Here is a 26,561-nt window from a genome sequence, read left to right on the forward strand (position 1 = left end):
GCTCTTAATGGTGCTTGTACATCTACTGTTTCATGCTTTGTAGAGTTTTTTGCTGGCATATCCACAACTTCATTTCCTTCCTTGAATTGGTGGGTTTTTGATTAAAAAAAAAAGAGCCAAAATCATCACAATTAAAAGAACCAAAGACTTAAACTACTTAAGTCTGTGTGCACTGAATTTATTTAATACATGAGTTTCAGAATTTGAGGTGAATTACTGAAATAACTTTTCCACGACATTCTAAATAATAATAATAAATCACTCCAGATGACAGCAAGACATGAATCTGGTCAATGTAATCATTGTGGACTTCCAGAAACTGGAGAGCATGTGCTGATGAACTGTAGGACATATGAGAGGGATATAATACAGTTAAAAGAGGAATTAAAATCTGCTGGCGTTAATTGACATTACAGAATGTGTTAAACAGTTGTTATGGTTATAAAAAAAATTAATTTTCTGAAAAAACTAATCTATATAATAAAATATAGGTAAAAGGATGTCCTCGCCTCACTCTCCATCCCAGGAGGAGGCGGAATATGCACCAAAGCTGGTTTCCCAACCTCCATAAAACATTAAAAGAGGAAGAAAACAGACTTTTATTTTGGTCTGGCGAGGTGATGTCATAATACTGCGACAAGATCTTGCATCTGTGATTCAACTGAAGAAAGGTTTGTGCTTTTAACCATTTTTAAAGTGTTTCTAATGAAATAAAACTGTGCAAAGAAATTACTACCGAATGCAACACTGTAGTACTCGATGTAGTGATGGAGAAACTGAGCTTTTCGAAACATTTTCGAGTCAACTGAATCAGTTTGCTTCTCAAAATGATTCAACAAGGTCTGTCTGCAGACATCAGGACGTTTCTCAGAATGGCATATTAGCACACAACTCCTACTATACTGCTGTATGCTGCGTGTATACTGTGAATAGTAAGAGAATGTTCTGTATTCATGTAATGCCCAGATTACATTTGCTGAAGTCTGATGGATGCACCTGAAGACACTGCATGGGACACTGTTTCCCAGAACGCAACGCGCTCCATGTAATGTTTCATATTCAAACACGTGTGTAAACTGGAGCTGGGAAATAGTAATCATAAAACACTTTTATACATACAGTACGTTACTGTAAACTACAAACTATTGCTGTGTATATAAAAACAATATCAAACGTAGGACTTAAATTGTTCTTTAATCTCTTGTCAAATGAGGTCACCTTTATCTCTATAGTGCTTTATTTTAAAGATACTGAATAATAAAAATATTGAAGTAATATATATATATATATATATATATATATATATATATATATAATATATAAATAATTTGTTGGCAGAGACTATTTACATTAACTCCACTCACCAATGCCTGTCCGTGATAAACAGCACTGTGAAAGATGCCCATTTCTCTAACATCAGTAGCGCAGCGGGTGAAAGATATGTGAAGAATGATTTTGACACGAGCGACCCGAGTTCAAGGCTGCCCTATACCAAACTTGTTCTAGGCTACTAAGTTTCCCATCAGATCAGAAAGGCATCTATTTCATTAAAAATAAAGGAAATATTTGAACATTTTCATAGTGTTATTAGGTGGTTAGAAGTATAGGTATAGGGAGGCTTTTGTTCCAATAAAGTTGCATTCATTTAATAATATTTTCAAGAATGATATTTTAAACACACTGTTTTATTGCATACTGTTTTATAATATACTACATTACTGAAATATAAGTATCTACCACCTAACAACTATTTATACAATAATTATTAGTATAGTCCATTAATTATGAGTTCAGTTGGGCAATATAAAATTTTTTGCTCATATGAATCCTTAATTAACAAGCCTTTTTAAAAAGAATGATCAGTACATTTAGGCCCAATCCCACTTCTACCCCTTAGCCCTTCCCCTTTCCCCTCAAACCTTTGTCTTGATTCTCTTTCGGTTGGAGGGGAAGGGGGAAGGGTAAGGGGAAGGGCCAGATAGCCCTTCAAACAAAGATTTTTCGGGACCACACTTCAAACGAAGGGGTATGAATTATCTCCGCAACATGGCTGCTACAATGAACAAAAAGACACATAAATGTAAGCTTTTTTTTGGCGTAAATAAAGATTTTAACGAAAAGTAATCATTTGTTTTATGTTACATTCAATTGTGAGTTCATATTAACAGTCATGTTACTCAAAGAAATGTTTGCAAAAAATGGCTAATATTTGCTAACGTCATATCATTACAGACTGCATGATAGTGCCACAGCATATGTCTGATCAGGGTGATAACTGCCGTAGACATTGATGGGGGCTAATCCCCCCAATAATTAGAAATCGCTAAACCATTTTCTCAAATATTGCCTATTCGAGAGAGAAAGAGAGAGAGAGAGAGAGAGAGAGAGAGATGGAGGTTGTATTCGCGTCTGTGTGTTTATCTTTTTAGAGTAAGTTTACTTAAAAACACAGATTTATCCTCTCGTCACTGGAAAATATAATGTAGCAATTCAGTATTTAAACTGTATTTAATAAAAGTCGTGGGGCAGTGTTGACAAGTCTATTTTCTCCTGGATGTGTGAGCTGCGCGATTTCAGATATGTGTGTGTGTTAGGGCTGTCAACGAATATTCTAAATTCGAATATGTATTCGAATAGTTTAAAAAAAACAAATTTCAAAGGTGGAAATTAATATTCGAATAAAAAAAAAATGTGGAAAAAAAGGCCCGCGGTAGTAGAGGCGTGGTTGTCTGCTTTGCGAGTGGGCGCGCTAGCGCGCCTGAGGGTTCAGGGACAGGTCACAGCCTCACAGGAGTCGCACTGTCTGGCATAGCATCACTGCTGAAAGTTGACGCGTCTTCATGGAAGATGCCAGCAAGTGCAGAGCCCAACTCGACCGCAACAGAGAAAATGAGGTAAAATTGTTGACCCGCGAGATAAAGTTGTATGCAAGCTATTTAAGATACAGTTAGCATAACATTCGACCACTAGCAACATGAGGTCACATCTCAAAAATGTGCACCCAAATGAGCATGGCATAATGTGTGGAACTCCAGCTAAACAGTCACGTCTTGACACTTAACGTTACTTTGCATCGCCTGCCGCAAGCACTTTGTCTGCAACATGACAAGAGGCCATAACGGATAAATTAATTTCGTTCATTTGTAAGGACATGAGACCGATCAGTATCGCGGATGGGGCACGCTTCGGGGAGTTCTGTCAAGCAATGGATCCGAGGTTTGATTATCGTTTCATGTCAAGGAAAAGTTTCATGTTTACCACAGCACAGCTCGCTCGGAGCATTCAATGTCAGTTCTATATGCTGTAAAACTTCAATTAATATTAAAAATATTTGTTTCAATCACTGAATGATGCCTGCTATATTTGGGACAAGAGTCGCGACCTTAAATTGCTTGCACAAAAATTTGTTTGTTCATTTAAACCGTTATGCGCAGAGAACGTGAGGGTGAGAGAGCGTGAAGTCTGCAGTCTTGGCCATTAGTTGATTTCCTTGTTTTTGTGTAGGTAATACGTTGTCATATATGTTTAAACTTAAAAAGACTATCTATACAAGTAGTTATGTCTCTTTGTATTATTTTTGCCTGTTATTGACGTAATGCGCGTCATTGACAACATGCGCAACCAGATGTTCGAATAGTTCGAATATTCTTGTATTTTTTAGAGGGAATATTCGAATGTCAATTTTGAGCAATTTTGACAGCCCTAGTGTGTGTCAGTAAGCAGCTCATTAATACAGGACGATAATTAAAGGCTCTAATGCACACCAGTATATGTGTGTATTGTAAAATCTAGACGACGAATGATGGCGTGTGACGTCAATCCTTAGGGCAATATTTTCTCCCCTACCCCTTGACACTCTGTTTCAAGGGACAAGGGGAAGGTGTAGGGGAAGGGCAAGATATAAAATAGAAGGTATAAAAATGAATTGGGATTGGGCCTTATTTGTGAGGTAACAACCTCAGCAGCTTTGCTGACAACACTTTAGCATATACTCTGAAACATTTGTTGTTTATTGTATACTGTTTCACACACTATTCTTTAAAAAAAATAGTAGTCAGTATACACTGTGTACTGGGCAGTAAGCAAGTATGCCATTTCAAACACAGCCCGTGTTATCAGTGATTAACTTCATGGTAAAGACTTGCTCATTACATGATTTTGACATTCTTGTAAAAATTAAAAATGTTTGGATTACAATGATTGCCCATAGTGGCTGAAGTAAGGAAAATAAACAAAAAAGTCCACTTGGTGTGGGTTTTGAATGCATGCTAAAAACACTTGCGCCGCAAGACGCCAGTAATGAACACACTGGGCTATCTGACTAACGTTACTATTTCTGCCAAAGATTTGAAAATCAACCATGGGTTTATTATAATAAAAAGGAAATTTCATTTTATAGTTTATGATGGTAACGTACATTTCATGGAGTCTCAGACAATAGTAAATCTGAAGCTACTATGGTTTTATTACAAGCGTTATCGTTAACATATTTACTATATTAAAAACATGGTACATTTCCTTCACAGACTAGCTGATATCTCATATAAGTTAAAAACTTAACATTGTTTTCTCCGTTATTTTCTTGTAGAAATACTCTTCAAACATGTGACTTGATATACTATTTGATTTTGATAGTAAATGAAATGTAAATGTTATATTCCAGTTGAAAAGCTTCTAATATACATTACTTTGTAAACTTGTTAAATTGTGCTTTGCGTTAACTTATATTTGATTAGCCCAAAACAGTATCTAAAAAATAAACTTTTAGAATGAATCAACTAGTGAACGCAAGTCACAAGGTAACATATTTACAAAGTAAGCTAAAGCATTTACAAATGTGCATTTACAGAATTATTCATACCCTTGCTGAATATGATCAAAGAAGGCTGTGAAAATAAGTCTGCCTTGATCTTTAATTAAATAATAATAAAATAATAATATATAATGTATATATAACCTTTAATCACATTATGAAATAAATGTTTTTCTCTAATACACATTGGCCACAATGAATTCAATACCTTTTGCAACCTCATTTGGCCAAGAGACCTGCTCTGAGTTTTCTCCTAATGCTTGATACGTTTAGAGAACATCTGACAAGAGATCAGAGACCATTCATTCATTCATAATCTCTCCAGATCCTTCAGATTGCCAGCTCCATGTTGATGCTGCTTCTCTTCAGGTCATCTTAGGGTGCTTTCACACCTGCCTCATTTAGTTCGGTTGAATCGTACCAGAGTTTGTTTCTCCCTTTCGTTGACTTGATTGCAAATAAATGCACAGACACTATTTAACTGAACAGAGATGACTTAACTGAATTCAATGATGAACTGCCTTTAACTATCATTTTGCATTATTGACACTGTTTTCCTAATGAATGTTGTTCAGTTGCTTTGACGCAATGTATTTTGTTTAAAGCGCTATATAAATAAAGGTGACTTTGACTTTGGTGCAGTTTGTTTGGGCAGGTGAGAAAGCAGCAATCACACTCGGGTGCGCACCAAAGGCGGACCAAACAAGCGTACCGAGACCTGCTTGAAGAGGTGGTCTCGGTACGCTTTCAAACGAACTCTGGATAGGTTCGTTTGTGGTGAGAATGTGATCCGACCTCGAACAGACCCAACTGCAAAAAGTACTGATCATTTTTGGACTAAACCAGCTGCCGTAGTCAGCTGCGCTGTGCATTATGGGATGAGGAAGTGTTTGTTGACAGTTTGCACTTTAGCATGGCAGCTCGTGGACAAACTTGGAGTAGTGAGAAGGTGCAGAGCCTCATAGAAATTTGGTCAGATGACCATGAGCATGTCAGAGTTAAGAAGAATTAATGCACGCCTCCGCTTGAAGTTACGAGCGATGCCCGCTCGCCGTTTGCAGTGCATTAGAACGTTGTTTTCAAGCCGCATCCGCGCTTCATTATAGAAATGTATTGTTTGCATATTGTGTTGTATACAAACAATGTAATAGATTATGGCCAGGGACAAAACCAGCCCATGCAGTCGTCTTTTTATAGTTGTGTTATCTCTGTGTTGTTTGCTGGCTTTCTTATGTTTGAATTTTCCCTCACGTAAATTCTGACCAATCAAAAAGTAGTTTAGGAAATATGTCATGGCCAATGAGTGATGTGGATGTTGTCATGTGACTGCATTTTGTTTCATTTCAACTGGTTCGGACCAAAGCAATCAGTGTGGTGTGAAAAGGAACCAAAAAAGCTGAAAAATGCTACAATGTATAATTGTTTGCCCTTGGTTCGGACCAAATTAACCGAACTAGAGATGTGAAAGCACCCTTACTCACTTTCTATAGGGTTAAGCTCAGAGGACTGGGACAGCCATGGCAGAAGCTTGGTTTTGTTCTCAGTGGCCCATTTTTGTGTTGATTTTGGTGTTTGTTTGTGGGTCATTTTCCTGTTGGAAAAACCAACCACAGGCCATTATAACATTTCTATAGAAGCTGTCAGGTTTAGATTTTTTTTTAACCGTTGGTATTTGATAGAATCCATGATGCCATCTATCCAAACATTATATCCAGGATTTCTGGCAGAAATATAGGCCCAGAACATCACCAGTACACAACAGCAGTATATTTCATTGTACACATGGAGTACTTTTTTTTTTTCTTACTCCTGTTACATAATCCATCTCTATAGTATGTTCACAGTACACCTACCGGTATATCATGCTGATAGTATTTAAAACCTGTAAATTATGTCTATAGCCTTATCTGTATAATAATTGTAACATATTGTAGACACTGTATATCCTGTACTTACTGCTTATTCCACTTCTGGTTAGATGCTAACTGCATTTCGTTGCCTTGTACCTTACATAGCAATGACAATAAAGTTAAATCTAATCTAATATAGTAAATATTTTAATGATAGGGTTTGTAATAAAACCTTTTTGTATTTTATAAAAAATAAAATAAAAATAAAAACCATCAATATATATATATATATATATATATATATATATATATATATATATATATATATAAAGATCTCTAACACTAGCTTGCTCTATTTTTTTCTATTCTATCTGTTTTCTTTTTATTTATTATATTATTTAAAAGCCCTTGCTACGTGTACTGTGTTAAGCTAACTAAGACTTGTTATAGCACTTGTATATCATTGCTCTTTTTGTTGTTTTTGATTGCTACCACTGTCCTAATTTGTAAGTCGCTTTGGATATAAGTGTCTACTTAATGAATAAATGTAAATGTAAAACCAAAGTAGCTTCAAATTTACTATTGTCTGAGACTCCATGAAATTTACGTTACCATCATAAACTATAAAATGTAATATACGTTTGTAACAAATTAAACCTTCACAATCATCGGGAAGAAGGTGGTGGGAACCGGCAGACAATCAAATCAAACTTTAATTGCAAAACAAAGACAAAACAGCGCGTTAGCCCCTCACGGACGACTGACCCGCACAAATAAAAACCAAACACAACTAAAACCCAGGCCTGGTCCTCTCTTGTCCGTCACTGTCGTCGCTCCTGTTTTATATCCCTCCATCTCCTCCGTGGGACTCGAGACCGGTGGGTCGAGCAGGTGTCGATCATCTCCAATCACTCCACCAGCCTCGCTCCTTTTAGCCAGCTGCATAATGTCACACCGAGAGTAAAATCTTGACTTCATTTCTCAATTTCAAATATTTTGAAAATTATGCTGGTTTTCTTCTTCACCCTTGCTGCTTGGTGCAAAATGCATTCTGGGATACCTGGCTGCCTCAAGTTCATCAGTCTAAATGTTCTGCAAAATCAGTCAACGGTGAAAATCAATAAGCAGATTTCATTTAAAGTCCAACAGTTAAACACTAATATTGGGCATAAACGAACATTTAAATATAAAGTATTTAAAACAGGTAAGTTGATATATTTGTAGTAAAGTTGAATTGAACTGCTGCATCAGTCATACAGCGCTCCGGACCGCGTGCCTCACTCTAGTCCTTCTACGTCATCACCACATAGTGTGTTTTATAAGTTAAGTGATCAGTCTTTAAGAAAAGGACTATGTGAGAACCATGCACTATGGATGATAAATTCGCTCTGCCGCCTTTTTAATTATTTTGTCTTTACTTTATTTGTGACACCAAGAAAGAGTTAGTCTCTCATGTATGAGAAGAGCGCGTTGCCGTATACATTAAATATGTGTGGGACACCAACTCGTCATTTTCTATCTCTTTCATTTCATGGATTTAACGAATTATCCAAGTCAAAGCGTTACAACTTCACCGACTACATGCTCTAATCCTCCTGTGAGTGCGAGGTGTGTGTGAAATGCGGGCAGTGAAATTAAGTGAAATAGCTGGGCAGTTTAAAAGCCGAATTATAATAAGCAGCCTAATAAAAATAGAAATAATAGTTATTATTATTATAATACACGATACAATTGTCTATCGGCACAACCCTAGGGGGAATGCGATAATGCAAGATGGCGCCGTTCAATGGCCACTCGGTACTATCTGTTTTGGTTGTTTGTTTGGTGTTGTCCTGCACGTTCCTAGAACCCAGCCTTGGTATTGTTCAGTATAACAGATCTGCATTACTTTATATTCAGGACAGCATGCCCGTTTTCCTGCCCGATCTACCGCCGGATTGCCAACAAGGAGCGGCTTAAACAACGCTGGAAGACTCGGAAGCGGGGTGTGAGGGGTGGTGCTCTTGTCCGGCTAGCTCTACCTAGTCTGATTCTTTCCAACGTCCGCTCCCTGGCAAACAAAATGGATGAACTTTCTATGCTCATTCGTACACAGAGAGATTTCAGGGACTCCGCCGCTATCTGCCTGTCTGAGACCTGGTTGGTTGAAAGTTTCCTGGACTCCATGTTACAACTGGCAGGTTTTTCACTACACCGTGCAGACCGCACTGCGTGTTCACAAAAATTACGTGGAGGTGGGGTTGGCTGCTACATCAATAGTAACTGGTGTTCGGATTGCAAAAACTTGTCACAAACCTGCTCTCCAGAGTTGGAGTCTCTCTCTGTGATATGTAAGCCCTTCTACTTGCCTCAAGAGTTTTCTTCTGTTGTCCTGATGGTTATTTATATTCCCCCGGACGCCTCTGCTCCGGCTGCTTTGCAGCAACTTGCAGATAATATCACGGAGGTTGAAAAAAACAAACCCGACGCTGCCATGTTTGTGCTGGGTCTCCTTGAGGAAAGCACTCCCCAGATACAAATCCCAAATCCAGATCGCTACCAGGAAGGATAAAACACTGGATCAATGCTATTCTCCTATTTCTGAGGCATATCATGCTGTAGCCAAGACCCCTTCGGTGAGTCTGACCACAACACTATTTTTCTTATACCAAAATATCGCCAGAAACTTAAAGTGGCGAAACCAACTGTTAAACTTTTTAGGAAATGGTCCCCACAAGCCATAGACACATTACAGGACTGCTTAGACTCCACGGTATGGAGTAATTTTTGGTCTGATGGTCAGGATATTAACACCTTTACTGATACCGTCACATCCTATATTCAATTTTGTGAGAGCGTTTGTATTCCTACAAGAGCTGTTCATGTCTTTAATAACAGTAAGCCCTGGTTTAATAATTTAGTGAGAATGCTATGTAAGAAAAAACAGGCTGCTTTTAAGAGTGGTGATATGGTACAATACAAATTACTGAAATATGAATTTCAGCGAACTGTGTTGAAATCCAAGGCTTCCTATAAAGCTAAGCTTGAAAATAAACTATATGCAAATGACATCAAAGGTGTCTGGCGTGGGCTGCAGGACATTACTGACTATAAGATCAAACACCATGCTCCAGTCAGTGACCCCTCTCTTCCTGGGAGGCTTAATGACTTCTACTGTCGTTTTGACTTCTTTGTCGTTCTGCTACAGAGAGCAGGGTGACCCTCCACCCATTATCTCTGAGCATGATGTAAGAATCTTGCTCCATCAGCAGAACATTAAGAAAGCGGCGGGGCCTGACGGTGTAATGACTGCCACTTTAAGACACTGTGCTGATCAATTAACATCTGTCCTCACTTTCATCTTTAACTGGTCTCTTCAACTTGGTATTGTGCCTGCTTGTTTTAAATCTGCTGTGATCATTCCAGTTCCAAAGAAAAATAGAATCTCGTGTCTTAATGATTATAGGCCTGTGGCCTTAACTTCTGTCATTATGAAAGTGTTTGAGCGTTTGATATGTAAACACCTGTTCAGTATTCCACTTGACCCCCACCAATTTGCTTATAGAGCAAATAGGAGTGTTGATGATGCAGTTTCACTCTGTTTGCATTCTATTCTTCAACACCTGGAGTCAAAATCTACATATGTACGTGTCCTCTTTGTGGACTTTAGCTCTGCGTTCAACACCATCGTTCCTGTGAAGCTAATTAACACTTTACAGCAGCTAGGTGTTAGAACATCACTTTGCAAATGGATTTTTAACTTTCTTTGCGATAGGAAGCAGGTGGTTAAAATGGTTGATTACGTCTCACAGTCAAAGTTTTTGAACACTGGCGCTCCTCAGGGCTGCGTCCTTTCTCCACTTCTGTACTCTTTATACACACTTCTGTCAATCACACACCAGTTGAGTTTTGTTGTTTAAGTTTGCTGACGATACCTCTGTAGTTGGTCTTATTACTAATGGTGATGAGTCTGACTACCGCAGAGAAGTGGAGGGGCTGGTGAAATGGTGCGAAAGCTATAACTTGATACTTAACATCTCAAAAACCAAGGAACTGGTTGTGGATTTTAGAAGGACTCCTAGTCCCCTCTCTACGCTCTCCATTAATGGGGTGGAGGTGGAGAGGGTCACTTCCTTCCAGTTCCTGGGGACCACAATCCAGGAATCCTTATCATGGGAGCTCAACACTAATTTTAAGATCAGTAAAGCTCACCAGCGACTCCACTTTCTGCGGTAGCTCAAAAAGTTTAGAGTCAGCCGAGTTGCCATGACCCACTTTTATAGGTCAACTTTTGAAAGCGTGCTCACTTTTTCAATGCTTGTCTGGTTCGGTCACACAACCGCTCAGGACAAAACTAGGATGGAAAGAGTAGTACGCAGAGCATCAAAAATTATAGGCTGTAGTCTCCCTTCACTTTTCTCCACCAGAATAATCAGGAAAGCTAAAAACATCATAGCGGACCACTCTCACCCTGCTCATCATCTCTTTAATCTCCTTCCATCAGGAAGAAGATATAGGAGTATTAAGACTTCTACATCACATTTCAGAGACCGCACTTACCCTCTGGCTATCAGACATTTGAACCTGCACTGACTGCTAGCAGCACTTTATTAACTGTATGCACTGTGCACTTTCTCTGCCGATGGGTATTGTCTTGTCTTTTTTCTGCTTGTTATTATGGGTGGTTCAATAGCGCGATATGCGGTATTACCACCGTTTTTTTACATACCTAATTTATCCGGATTTTGCTGCATACAAAGCTCTATCATTGAGTTATGTAGCATATATTGTTGCTTTTTTAACTGACAAGTGAGACACGTTTTAAAACATTTTTGTTTATTGTTAAATGCCAAACAGCAACAATAATTTTTAATAGGTCTAACATGTATTACACGTATTTGCGCGCGACTTTGGACAGCAGCGGAAATCTAGACTGATTATCGCGCCACAACTGGCCTACCAGGACAGTGGATTCGTGTTGGAGTCGATGCACTCCTTGTTATCTGCACACTCTCTCTTGGGTATGGGCACTGATGCGGAGGTTGTCCGTGACTTCAGCCGGTATGCCTGTTACTTTCACGGCTGTATTTTACAGATTTCGCAAAGGCTTCAGCTACTCCTAACTGTCGGCTGGTCTCAGCTGTTCTTTTTGATGTTGCTCCGTGACCTGATGCTTGAGGGGGCAGCGCTGGACGCTTACCGTGAAAAACGCTTAACATGGCTTAATGTACTAAGACAGTGGTATTAACAGACCAAACACCCTAAAAATCATACTAATACAGTACAGTCGTGGCCAAAAGTTTTGAGAATTACATAAATATTCGTTTTCAAAAAGTTTGCTGCTAAACTTTGTTGCAGTTGTTTCTGTGATGTACTGAAATATAATTACAAGCACTTCATACGTTTCAAAGGCTTTTATCGACAATTACATGATATTTATGCAAAGAGTCAGTATTTGCAGTGTTGGCCCTTCTTTTTCGGGACCTCGGCAATTCGACTGGGCATGCTCTCAATCAACTTCTGGGCCAAATCCTGACTGATAGCAACCCATTCTTTCATAATCACTTCTTGGAGTTTGTCAGAATTAGTGGGTTTTTGTTTGTCCACCCGCCTCTTGAGGATTGACCACAAGTTCTCAATGGGATTAAGATCTGGGGAGTTTCCAGGCCATGGACCCAAAATTTCAACATTCTGGTCCCCGAGCCACTTAGTTATCACTTTTGCCTTATGGCACGGTGCTCCATCGTGCTGGAAAATGCATTGTTCTTCACCAAACTGTTGTTGGATTGTTGGAAGAAGTTGCTGTTGGAGGGTGTTTTGGTACCATTCTTTATTCATGGCTGTGTTTTTGGGCAGAATTGTGAGTGAGCCCACTCCCTTGGATGAGAAGCAACCCCACACATGAATGGTGTCAGGATGCTTTACTGTTGGCATGACACAGGACTGATGGTAGCGCTCACCTTTTCTTCTCCGGACAAGCCTTTTTCCAGATGCCCCAAACAATCGGAAAGGGGCTTCATCTGAGAATATGACTTTGCCCTAGTCCTCAGCAGTCCATTCACTATACTTTCTGCAGAAGATCAATCTGTCCCTGATGTTTTTTTTTTGGAGAGAAGTGGCTTCTTTGCTGCCCTTCTTGACACCAGGCCATCTTCCAAAAGTCTTCGCCTCACTGTGCGTGCAGATGCGCTCACACCTGCCTGCTGCCATTCCTGAGCAAGCTCTGCACTGGTGGCACTCCGATCCCGCAGCTGAATCCTCTTTAGGAGACTATCCTGGCGCTTGCTGGACTTTCTTGAACGCCCTGAAGCATTCTTTACAAGAATTGAACCTCTTTCCTTGAAGTTCTTGATGATCCTATAAATTGTTGATTTAGGTGCAATCTTAGTAGCCACAATATCCTTGCCTGTGAAGCCATTTTTATGCAACGCAATGATGGCTGCACGCATTTCTTTGCAGGTCACCATGGTTAACAATGGAAGAACAATGATTTCAAGCATCACCCTCCTTCTAACATGTCAAGTCTGCCATTCTAACCCAATCAGTCTGACATAATGATCTCCAGCCTTGAGCTCATCAACATTCTCACCTGAGTTAACAAGACGATTACTGAAATGATCTCAGCAGGTCCTTTAATGACAGCAATGAAATGCAGTGGAAAGGTTTTTTTGGGATTAAGTTAATTTTCATGGCAAAGAAGGACTATGCAATTCATCTGATCACTCTTCATAACATTCTGGAGTGTATGCAAATTGCTATTATAAAAACTTAAGCAGCAACTTTTCCAATTTCCAATATTTATGTAATTCTCAAAACTTTTGGCCACGACTGTATACTATCTATAAAAGAATTAGATGAGCCCTGAATATGAATGCAACTCGTTTAGCCTTTTCCTCCCATAGAAAACCGTTATAAGAAAACGCTTAATGTGGCTTAATGTACTAAGACAGTGATTTTTAAAAACCAAACTCACTAAACATTATACTAATAAAGTATACGATGTAAAAAAAACAACAACAAAAAAACAACAGATGAGCCCTGAAAATGAATTACAGGTTTAATAACCTGTGAAGCCTTATTATGGTTTTCTATGGGAGGTAAAGGCTTAACGTGTTGAATTCATATTCAGGGATCATCTGATTTTTTGTAGATAGTATACTTTATTAATATGATGTTTAGTGAGTTTGGTCTGTTAATATCACTGTATTAGTACATTGAACCACGCTAAGCGTTTTTCACGTTAAGCATTTTAGAATGTCCCGATGACCTCAAATTAGATGTATTGCTGCGTCACAGGAACCTTTTTACAGCAAATTTTGCATATCGGCTCATCTAAATTCGCTGGCTCGCCCTTTTCATTGGGTTGAAAGCCAAAATGTTCCCAAACTGGCGACGTGACATTAGGTTTCAGGACGAGATCGAGCGCCTCCTATCGTTTCAGCCGGCCTATTCAAAACAAACGAAGCACCATAAAGCTACAACGGCTCGCGAGAAAACTACAGTCGTAACCATATTGTATCATTTATTTATTTTACATTGAATGCACAGTGACAAATTGAAAAAACAAGAAGGCCACAGCCTCATAAAAAAAAAGAAAAAAGGAAAACAATTGAACAATGCGGTTGCCGCGGGTTCTGCAGTTGCTATCTTTCCTCTTCGGTTTGCTTGTCAATAGCGCGGTATTACAATATTGTGGTTATCGCGACAGCCCTACATTCAATTTAACCAGATCTCCTTAGTGAACCGCTCAAACCAGTTCACCAAATTGAACTGAATCATTTAAATCAGTTCGTGTCTGCAGTATGCACTGATCCACAAATTAAGTTATTCGTTTAATAAACGTGCATGATTCTAAATAAACCAATATCGGAGTTATTTAGTTACTCCTCTAACAGTACATTAACTGAACTGCTGTGAAAAGAGAACCGATGAAGGGATGTGCTCAAGCAGATGGAATGAGCAAGAGTTCAGCGGACGTACACACCCACTGCTAGCAGTTCTCCTTCTCGAGTCAAGAACCTGTTGCATTTGTTTTCGGATCAATGGTACTGTCATGATCTCAGTGGGGTCTGAGGCTTTTTCTGTCCTGGAGCACATGATTTAGGTTTTGCTGGCTCGCCACGTGTTTCACTATTCCCGCTATGTTTTCTCCGCCCCTCTTGTTATCCCTGTTAATGTATTCTCCCTCACCTGCACCCTGTCTTATGCTGATTATCTTCCCTTTATCATGCCCTTATGTTTGCTGTCTTGTGTCAGTCCGTAAGTATTGTTAAAGTTAAGCTTTCTCCTTGCTAGCCATAGTTTGCTGACTCCGTTTTTTGTATTTTTTTCCCCTCTATCTAGTCGATCTGGTGTTCCTGTTTTTTTTTTTTTTTTTTTTTCTGCCTTGCCTCTCGTTACTCAGTAGCCCGCATCTACCAGGTGGCTGACTCTACTTACCTCTGCATTGCCTTCGGACTCCGGCTACGGCTTTCCAGTACTGATCCGCCACCTGTTCCCCGCTGCTGTGTGGCGGTCGCCGAAGAGATCACAGAGCTGGTCTTTCTTGCGGAGTGCTGACTGTCTCATGCTCCAGCCGATTAAGTCCTCTGAGTTTTATCAATAAACGTTTCATTCATTCAACCGCAGTTGGATCCTGTTCCTTTTCCTGACAGTACGGACTGACCAGAAATGGATCCAGCGGGCGAGTTTGTTCGAGTTTGTTCGGTCGGCTATCGTGCATCAAGGCGCTCTCCTCGGCCACCAAGCCAGCCAGCTTTCGTCCACCGCTCAGGAGGTAGAGACACTCACTGCCCGTATGGCTGAATTAAGTGATCGCTTCCGTGAACTACAAAATGTTCTGTCGTCCGCCGCTCCGGTGGTTCCCCAGCCTGTCGCTCAGCTCGAGCCCGAGCCGCACGATAATAATCCGCCTTTGTGTGACGGAGACCCGAATTCATGTCGGGCGTTTCTGTCTGCAACCGCGCCGTTACGCTACAGAGCGTTTGAAGATCGCTTATGTCATCACACTGCTGACAGGAAAAGCTCGCGAGTGGGGAACGGCCGTTTGGGATGCGAGGGCCCATTTTTGCTCAGACTTTGAGGAATTTCGCTGTGAAATGAAGTTGTTTGATCGCTCTGTGAAGGGGGATGAGGCTGCTTCTAAACTCGCACGGCTCCATCAAGGTGGACGTTCTGTGACTGAGTATGCCATTCAGTTTAAGACTCTAGCGGCCTCTTGCGATTGGAATGAGGGGGCGCTGCGGGCTATGTTTCGTGAGCGACTGAACTTTAACATACAGGACGAGATTGTGACACACGAGCTACCTAAAACCCTGGAGGGCTTTATTGATCTGGCCATTCGTGTCGAGAGCCTTTTTCATTTGCGTCAATGCCGCTTGACTTCCCGTCCATCTTGGGGGCTAGAGGATACCCAGCCATTCAAGACTCAACAACCGCCTCAATCATCCAAGATGGATTCTGAACCCATGTAGTTTGGGCGACTTTGTTTGTCTGCCCAGGAGAGACAACATAGGCTGGTGAAGGGCCTCTGTCTGTATTGTGGAGGGTCAGGTCATTTTGCTCAATCGTGCCCATTAAAAGCCAGAGCCCATTAGTCAACCGGGGAGTCCTGATGGGCGTTTCTCCTCTTATCTCCCCTGAGTCAGGTACCCAGCTCTCTGCCACCATCAAGTACCAGGGCTCAGTTTACTCCTGCAAGGCACTTATTGATTCTGGCGCAGAAGCCGTTTCCTGGACTACTGCACGGCTAAGAATTGGGGCATTCCAGCCATTTCTCTTCCTTCTCCTGTCACGGTCTGGGGTCTTTCTGGTCAGCCGGTAGCCACCATCACCCACACCACTCCACGTGTAAGTCTTGTTGTTTCAGGCAATCGCCATGAGTCAGATGTGCTGTACCTTCTGGAGTCCCCTCATGCCAGACTTGTTCTGGGGCATCCTTGGTTGGCTCAGCACAGCCCTCATGTGGATTGGTACCGCAGTCAGATTGTGTCATGGAGTCAGTCGTGTCAAGCATGTTGCCTTGGTCCTACCTCTCCTCCTGTGTCTGTGTCTCCTGTGTTGCAGGTGGAGGCTACTGACCTCACTCGGGTACCGGGGAAGTACTTCGATCTGCGGCTTGTTTTCAGCAAGTCCCGGGCCACCTCGCTGCCTCCTCACCGGCCATTTGATTGCGCCATCGATCTCCTCCCAGGCACTTCTCCGCCCCGGGGTTGCCTTTTTTCCCTGTCAGGTCCTGAGCGAGAGGCTATGGACGCATACATTCAGGAATCCTTAAAGGCCGGACTCATCCGCCTCTCATCTTCTTCCCCTGCTGGCGCTGGGTTCTTCTTCATTAAGAAGAAGGATGGCTCTCTGTGTCCTTGCGTTGATTAGCGAGGGTTAAATGACATAACTATAAAGAATTGGTAACCCTTGCCATTCATGTCATCTGCCTTTGAGCTTTTGCAGGGAGGCAAGGTCTTCACTAAATTAGACCTCCGCAACACCTATCATCTCATCCATATTCGTGAGGGCGATGAGTGGAAGACAGCCTTCAATACCCCCATGGGGCACTATGAATACCTGGTCCTTCCGTTTGGGATTACTAATGCTCTGGCTGTCTTCCAGGGCATGGTCAATAGCATGTTGGGAGACATTATTAACAGATTTGTCTTTGTGTACCTTGATGACATTCTCATCTTTTCTCCATCCCCTCAGGTACACACTCAGCATGTGCGCCAGGTCCTCCAACGGCTTCTGGAGAACCAGCTTTATGTCAAAGCGGAGAAGTGCGAGTTCCATGCCAAGTCTGTTTCGTTCCTGGGATTTATAGTCTCAGCAAGGGAGATCAAGCCAGATTAAGCCAAGGTCAAGGCTGTCGCCAAGTGGCCAGTCCCCAACTCCAGGAGGGCTCTGCAGCGTTTCTTGGGCTTTGCCCATTTTTATCGGCGATTCATCACGAATTTTGGCCAGGTAGCTGCACCCTTAACAGGGCTCACCTCCATTGAGGTACCGTTCACCTTGAGTACTCAGGCTCAGGCTAATGTTTCACTGAAGCGTGCGACTTGAATAGGCCCACACAACTGAAGACAATGCAGCGAGTGTTTTTTTATTTTACGGTTTGCTTCGCAATGAGAGGAATAAGACATAACTCACCCCAAAAACATGTGATGTGGTTGTGGATTTGAGAGTTGGATTTTCTCTGAAAAAGGAATGAAGCACTTTATTCAGCAGAGATCATAAACATGAGTAAGTCTCTTTTTATTTATTTATATCCTTGTTAGGTTTCAAATAATGTGTAAACATTTTACTAAGACTTTTTCCAAACTATTATTCCTGACTAAAAGTTTAATCAAGTGAAACATTATGAAATTTCAATAACAATATACACTACTATACCATTCAAAAGCTTGATGAAAATAAATGTAACAAATAAATGTAAATGTAACGAACAATACTGTTCTTTCAATTTATCCCCAAAAAACCTGAATCACATTCTTTCTTGTAACTCCTCCCTGTCAGTGACACAGCTGACAGAAAGGCTCATTATGCAGCTCATTATGCAGGCCTTTGTCTTCTCAGGTGTAAATCACAATGATATTCATGATAGTTAACGCTTACTCACATATGACTTTTACCAACAAAAAGTATCTTAGAAAATTTTAATCAATATATTGTTTTCTGTAAGTGAGTAAACAAGATGATTTTCACATAATTTAGAAAGAAAAATTCTAGGTTACAAGCTCCAGTTCTCAAAAGTCCCAGGAACCATTGTTCTTTATGTGTTTTATGGCCTTATTCAAGTGATTTAACGTTTTTAGTTTTTCACTAACTATGCATAACATTTTTTTTCTCAAAGACACAATTATGTACATATATGCTGCTCACATATTATTATAGCCCAGTTTGTGCTGATTACAGTGAGATTAACCTTTAGCTATTTAGATGTTCATAAGAAACTGAAAAAAAGTACAAATGCCAGGGCATGACAAAACTTCTCCAGGCCCCCAAAAAAACCCTTAGACTCCAGAGGGTTAAATCTGGTTGTAAGAAGGTGTACTTACACTAGGCATGGTTAAAGGTAATTTTAACAAATCAGTATATATCTTAAGCTTCAATAATATAGCAATGTAGTGCTAACTGATTCCGATGTATATTTAACAGCATTAGTTTTCTTTCCTTGAGGAAATCTGGCAAGTATTGTACTTGATATGTATCCAAAATAATCAATATTGAATCGAATCGTAAAATTAGGTAGGGACCTGATTGAGACACACCCAGAGATTTAGTTTGCATTTATTTTTCTATCTTTTAATTATTCTCACCCTTAACAGGACAAAGTGTCTAAAAAGGAAAAACTCCTGCTGAAGCGTCCGAGATCCATGTGACACAAAATTATAAAGATGGCATTTATTAAAGAAGAGATTGAAGACATGAAGATTGTAGAAGCATTCAGTGTCAAACATGAAGATACCGAGACACCAACAGGTTGGTTTTCATTCTCAAAACTTATTAAAATGTCCTGCTCTACAGAAATAAATATTGCTACATTTGTGACCATGCTTAATGACAATGTGGAAATGTGGGAACCACTGGTTTGTTCATGGGACCCACATTTCCACATTGTCATTAAGCTGTGGCCCATGTAGTCACAAAAATGGATTACCCACACATAAGTACTGTCCCACTTTACTTGACAACTATCAATGCGGTCCCAAACATGTTTTTTTTTTTTTACATAATAAAGTTAGTAACAATAAAGTTAGTAAGTTGGTATGATCCACCAGAGTCATTCAAAATTGTACAAAATAACAAGACAATAGAGTGGGATTTTGGGCTTACGGAAACTACAGTTACACAATACTGACTGTTAATAAAACATAAGGACACTGATCCTGATAAACTGCTTTCCCATTATAACCATTATATTGTTCATTCAGACTGATTTGCAAGCACTAACACGAGCTGATACATAGCTGATCATAACCAGTCATTTCCAATCATACCACAATGGAGGCACTGCTTCCTCTCATGTGACTTTCCCCCACCCATTTTCAATTACCCCCCCCCCCAAGTCATTAATTTTAAGCATTAGTCGACTATTAGTCACACTTTTATTAATAAACCATATAAATCATAATAATGAGCCTTTAATTGAATATATAGCCTAATAAGAGCTCAAGCGCACACAAAAAAAGGCTTGCCACAGCGCATCAGCAAATATAATAATTATGAATTTGTTAGGGAATATCGCATAAAATTCCAATTTGTTATCGGAATATCGCATAAAATATTTGCAAACGAGCACCGTTTCCATCCAACGAGTCAAAGAGAACAAAATTGAAATTTTCTGATAAACTGGCACTATACAGCACAAAGAAAAGTAGGAGAAGCTACTGAATGTAATAATTTTCTATATAATAAATTACATTACATTTCCTAGACAAAACACACTGATTGTGGTTGCTTTCGGAGGTAGATGCTGCTGTTTGGGAATGCAGTCGTTTTAACAGTTCTGGGAGCCAATTGTACAGAAATCCTTTGACAGACTTTCCTCAGGCTTTTCTGAGTAACCATAACAACATATTAGATGCGTAAGAATGGGATCGGTCCGCTGGTTAGTCAGGATTTACCATCCCATAATGCGAAGTCACATTTTTTGATGCGCTTGGAGGTATTTATTCGCAAAATGCATTTCCATCTCCCATTATTTGCAATAACCCTTTTTCACACAATTCACAAAAGAAGATTTACGCTTGCTTGAGGTGGTTTTGGAATTAAGACATTTTTATTCTAAATTCAGTGTTCCCATCAGTCGATTCTGTTGCAATGTTTCACCTGTATACATGTTTCATACGGATTATGTGAGAATATTTGTTTTCTTGTTTAGAAGTTTCACTCTCTATAGATAAATTTTTCATGTCTGTAATAAGGCAAGCATACACAGATTTTCGAAGTGATGAGCTCAAGTTCACAGAGTCCAAGATGACAGAAAGTGCATGTTTGCTTTATTTTACAATAGTGCAAAATTTTGTTACTATTCTGAGTAAACACAAGTAAACGTAGAGTCTTTACAGATACAAAAGATGCATTACTCTTATCTGTATGTGTCAGGGATCTAGGAAGGAGGACCCAATTGCAGTGAGATAACAAGGTTTTATTGACAAGACAGACTGATACAAGAAGTAGTAAAGTGCACAACAGATACCACAACAGGAACACAATAAACAGAACAGCTAGGGAAGGCCACTGGTAAGGCTTCAGGAACAACTGGCTGAATACTTGGGCAACAGAGGGGGCAGCAAGAACAGGCTGATAGAGAAGGCCACACAAGGCACCATCGAGCCGAGCTCGGAAACTTGTTGACCTCGGACTCTGGAGACAGACCAGATGCCAGGATGGTAGAACCAGGGCAGGATACATGGGGACAGGTCAGGAACTCGAACACAAGACTAAACAGGACAAAGCTCCACAAAAACACAAGTTAAATCCAAGACAAAGAATAGAAACCAATGAACTAGTAAAAGTAACAAAAAAAAAAATTACCAATTTAACCAACTTAAGAGAATGATCAAACAAAACCAAGAATCATGACTAGAAAGCGGGGGTGAGAATGACGACGGACCAGCAAACACAAAAGAGTAAGGTGCACTATAAATAGGGAGGAAAATACATGAGGGACAGGTGAGCACAATTAGACCAACTAGGGTAACAAGAGGGTGTGGTAAAGAAGAAACAAGGAGGATGGGCTAAAGGAGCACATGGCCGAGAAAATAACTAACAAGGCCATATGCTGACACTAGACAACGGAAACAAACATAAAACAAAGTCACAGTGCAAAACCCTAACAGTATGACCTAAAATTATGTATTTTAAGAGCAAATGATCACACCAGCCCCTCCATCTGTCATGGAGTAGCCCAAATGTTAGGTGAGCATATGGATGTCCGCTTCAATGTACTATATTACCATATATGATAATATGTATTTAATATAAATTAATATATTAATTATAACTAAATGTTAGAACATCTGTTACTTTGTAACATTAAAGGTTTTAACTTTGTATTTGTCTGTTTTCACCTCAGACCTGATGGTGCTGAAAGAGGAGAGTCAAGAACTGAATGAAACGGACTACAAAGATCAAAATGAGAAACGACATGATTTCAAAACTGAAGAAAAATCTATTACTTGCTCACAGACTACAAAGACTTCCTCACAAATTCAAAAAACAGAAACTACAAACCTTAATCCCAACATGAGAATTCACACTAGAGAGAGAACTTACATCTGCCAACAGTGTGGGAAGAGTTTCTCACGAAATGGAGATCTTAAGACTCACATGAAAATTCACATTGAAAAGAAACAATTAATATGCCCACAGTGTGGAAACAGTTTTACAAAGAAAAAATACCTCACTGTCCACATGAGAACTCACAACAGAGAGAAGCCATTCACCTGCCCTCAGTGTGGAAAGAGATTTACACAGAAAAAATACCTTGCTGTCCACATGAAAATTCACACCAGAGAGAAGTCGTTCACCTGCCCTCAGTGTGGGAACAGTTTTACACAGAAAAAATACCTCGCTGTCCACATGAGAATTCACAACAGAGAGAAGTTGTTCACCTGCCCTCAGTGTGGAAAGAGTTTCACATTTAAAGGAAGACTTAAGACTCACATGAGAGTTCACACTGGAGAGAAGCCGTTCACCTGCCCTCAGTGTGGAAAGAGTTTTACACAGAAAAAATGCCTCGCTGTCCACTTGAAAATTCACATCGGAGAGAAGCCATTCACCTGCTCTCAGTGTGGGAAGAGTTTCACATTTAAAGAAAAACTTAATATTCACATGAGAGTTCACACTGGAGAGAAGCCTTTCACCTGCAAACTGTGTGAAAAGAGTTTCTCATTAAATAACACTCTGAAGGGTCACATGAGAATTCACACTGGAGAGAAGCCATTTGTATGTGACCAGTGTGGAAAGAGTTTTACACAGAAAAACTGCCTTAAGGGTCACATTAGGAGTCACACTGGAGAGAAACCTTTCACCTGCAAACAGTGCGGGAAGAGTTTCTCATTAAATAACGGACTTAAGGTTCACATGAGAACTCACACTGGAGAGAAGCCATTTGTATGTGATTAGTGTGGAAGGAGTTTTATTGAGAACAAACTCCTTAATGCCCACATGGGAATTCACACTGGAGAGAGTCATTTCACCTGCGAACTGTGTGGGAAGGGCTTCAGGCCTTAAAAACCATATGATATTTCACTAAAAACTTTTAGTTGTCATTATTGCGAATAGACAGGAATCACCTTAAGAATCATTCACATTCTCATCTGAAAAAAATGCCTTTTATGTGCAAACAATGCAAACATTGAAAGTCACACTGGAGAGAGACATTGCTAGTATCTTCTGTTTGAGAGGAGTTTGTCAAAGCAGCATGAAATGCCATTTGTGAACTTATTCTGAGTAAGAAATCACAGCTTTCCCCAAAGTGACGAGATTTAAAAAAAACGATACATTTCTATAATCATCTGTGTATTATTTCTAATAGACAATTCAGTTTTACTCCGTGTACTAATTAAATTTTTTTGCATTCACACTTAACCAGAGGACACATATGTAAAGTCATGATACCATTTGTGTTCTTTGTTAAAGCATTTAAGAAAAATTGTCTGATTGACACAATGACTACTTTTTCTTGCACCTTTGACCTTTATGCTTCCCCATGAGGCTTTTTATTTCCTTTTGTGCTTATGTACTCCTGTGGCTAGTAGGGATGGGATGCTTCACCTACATCCTGATTCAATACCATCACAATACTTGGGTGCCAATACGATATGTATTGCAATAAAAAAAAAAAAAAAAATTAAGAAATTTGATTCTACAAGTATTCCGATTGGGGATGGGATAAAAAAAAAAAACGATTCCCCTATCAATTTTTTTTTATTTACACATTACATTTAATTTTTATTTACACTTGGATTGCTTTATTTTATTGTTTATTTTTCCTTGCTTATATATGAGGTGGAGGAAAGTTACCTCTTTTATTTCCGTTTGTAATATCAGATTCACCGATAAATGCAAGAATTGCACGCAGGATTGCCATTGCAGCATGTCTGAAGGGAGACAAGAACAACAATGACGTGCCGGTACTTGATTTGCTGTAGTTCGTAAACTTTATTTAATATAACAGCCATTTATGCACAAATTAGATGCATTACATAAATGCCTGAATATGCAGCATGGTTCTAAGAAATAGAGACCAACTCACGGAATAATGAAGATAATTAATTAATTCCTGTCCCAATAAAGATGTAACTTTGCCTGGATTAAATAATATTCAGCCATAAATGAGTGCATTTTGGAAATAAAAGCACTGAATTGAATTCTCTCTCTGTTGTCTACATGCTCATCGTTAGTCTTGTGAAGTTGGAGTCACGCAGATAATCCATCAAGATCCTCTCCCAATAAAGACATAACCCCAGCAAACACAGAACGTTGTGAGGACGTCGCCAGTTTGTTGTCATTTGGACACTGTGACATTACTTTATGGTAATGTTGTGAGGATGTCTCTGCACAATCTGACTTTGCTGCAGCCTGGAATGGAACTGCTGGTTTCGTCTTGTCAGAGGAGAACTGGCCCCCCAAGTTTTGGTTCCTTGCTGCTATTACCTCTGGCTTGCTTAGTTGGGGACACTTCATTTACAGTGATATGGTTGATTGATTGCACAGATACTATTTAAACTGAACTGAGCTGGATGATGATATCACTGAATTCAATGATGAACTGCCTTTAACTTTCATTTTGCATTATTGACACACTGTTTTTGTAATTAATATTGTTTAGGTGCTTTGACACAATATTTTTTGTTTAAAGCACTATATAAATAAAGGTGACTTAACTTGTAGTCATGGTACTTGACATCTTGACACTCTTTCAAGAAAGAAACTTGTAGTCTTTGAGTGCAAGTGGAGAAAATCTAACTTGGAAGTTTTTAGTCTCTATAAACTTCCAGAGCCGAGCATATCCTCAAACTCATTGAAAATAACCAAAACAATCCAAGGATTTTTTTTAGCACAGTGGCTAAATTAACAAATAACCAAGATGCCACATTTAAATATTCCGTCAATGTTTAATAGTAATGACTTTATGAATTTCTTCACCGATAAAAGAGATAACATCAGAAATACAATAACAAATGTAGATTCTACAGCGTCTAACACTTGAGTTTCATCCATCACACCCAAAGATAAACTGCAGTGCTTTACAACTATAGGACAGGAAGAGCTAAATAAACTTATCACTGTATCTAAACCAACAACATGTTTATTAGATCCTGTACCCACTAAGTTACTGAAAGAGGTCACGTCCCAAAACCATTTAAGCTGGCGGTTATTAAGCCTCTTATTACAACTAGATCTTGGTGAACTGGCAAATTATAGGCCCATTTCAAATCTTCCATTTAGGTCTAAAATTTTAGAAAAAGTTGTGTCTGCTGTTAATTGTGCTCCTTCCCGCAAAAAAAAAAAAAAACTTTATGAAGAATTTCAGTCAGGTTTCAGGCCCCACCATAGCACAGAAACTGCACTTGTTAAAATAACAAATGACTTGCTTCTTGTGTCAGATCAAGGCTGCATCTCAATTCTAGTTTTACTTGATCTGCATTCGACACCATAGATCAATCATTCCCAAAGGCGGGGTCCCGACCCACAAGTGGGTCGCGGGAGATTTAGTATGGGTCGCCAAGTCAAGCACTATTTTTCAGTGTGCTATATACTTTTGATTAAAAATTTATATGTGTAGTTCACCAATTAGCCACACGAGGGAGCTCGTCGTTTTCTTCCGGTTTTTTTTTTTTGTTGTTCTTTAGCTGCGCTCTGCACTCGGCAACCAGCCATAAAAATGGATGCTTGGCTAATTAAGAAGAAAAAAACAGCTAAAGACCAGGCTAACACTGCCATATTATTCTGGTAGATGTGCAAAGCATTGAATGTCATTGAAGGCATGCATTGATTCTGTCTGGTTTTATTGATGAGAGGAAGAAAAATAAATGATTAACTGCCCTATTTTGCACTTTGTCTCATTAAGTATAAATTGTGTATACTGTAATGATGAGAATGTGAAAACAATAAGATGCCCTGTCAACTCTTCCTTTCTTATTTCACCTCTGCATTTTACTTATTGTCAACAACATTTTTAAATAAAAAATAATTGTGCTTTGTCAAATATCTGTATCTCTTTTAAATCGTTAAGTGGAAGCTTAACTGACCTTAAAAATGGTCATACATATTTTGTTAATGCATAAATTCTCTTTGTGATATATGAACTATATGGGCCTAATGTTTATTGGGTCACAAGGATTTATCGACTTTAAAATGTGGGTCCCCAGAAAAAAAGTTTGGGAAACACTGCCATAGATCATGACGTACTCATTGATTGATTACAAAACTATACAGGTATTCAAGGAGAGGCTCTAAGATGGTTTAGATCCTAACTGTCTGATCGCTACCACTTTGTTTATTTAAATGGGGAGTCATCTCATTTATCACCAGTAAAATATGGAGTGCCACAAGGCTCTGTCCTAGGTCCTCTGCTATTTTCAATATACATGTTGCCCCTTGGTAATATTATTAGAAAATACGGGATTAGTTTCATCCTGCTGATGATACTCAGCTATATATCTCAACGAGACCAGATGAAACTTCTAAATTATCTAAGCTAACAGAGTGTGTTAAAAATTTAAAAGATTTGATGACCAATAATTTTCTCCTTTTAAATTCAGATAAAATAGAGATATCACTTATTGGACCAAAAAACACTACACAAAATCTTGTAGATTACAATATGCAACTAGATGGATGTACTGTTACTTCCTCTACAGTCAAAAATCTGGGTGTTATATTAGACAGCAACTTGTCTTTTGAAAGCCATATTTCCC

At 39.4% G+C, this 26,561-nt stretch overlaps 1 protein-coding gene across 2 annotated transcripts in view; it reads left to right on the plus strand.

Annotated features, from left to right (window-relative positions):
• Positions 1-644: 644 nt before the first annotated feature.
• Positions 645-26,561, plus strand: part of LOC132106149 (gastrula zinc finger protein XlCGF8.2DB-like) — a 71,850-nt gene continuing 45,933 nt past the window's right edge. The window contains exons 1-3 of one of the 2 annotated variants that reach the window (XM_059511806.1): positions 645-932; positions 18,957-19,110; positions 21,710-22,978. In XM_059511806.1, coding sequence (XP_059367789.1) covers positions 19,026-19,110; positions 21,710-22,761 — 1,137 coding nt within the window. In that variant the 5' untranslated portion in view covers positions 645-932; positions 18,957-19,025 and the 3' untranslated portion in view covers positions 22,762-22,978. Of the gene's footprint in view, positions 933-18,956; positions 19,111-21,709; positions 22,979-26,561 lie in introns of those variants that run through there. The other variant, XM_059511805.1, reaches the window with a different exon arrangement.

Source organism: Carassius carassius, chromosome 26 (genome assembly GCF_963082965.1).
Source record: "Carassius carassius chromosome 26, fCarCar2.1, whole genome shotgun sequence".
Classification (NCBI taxonomy): Eukaryota; Metazoa; Chordata; class Actinopteri; order Cypriniformes; family Cyprinidae; genus Carassius; species Carassius carassius.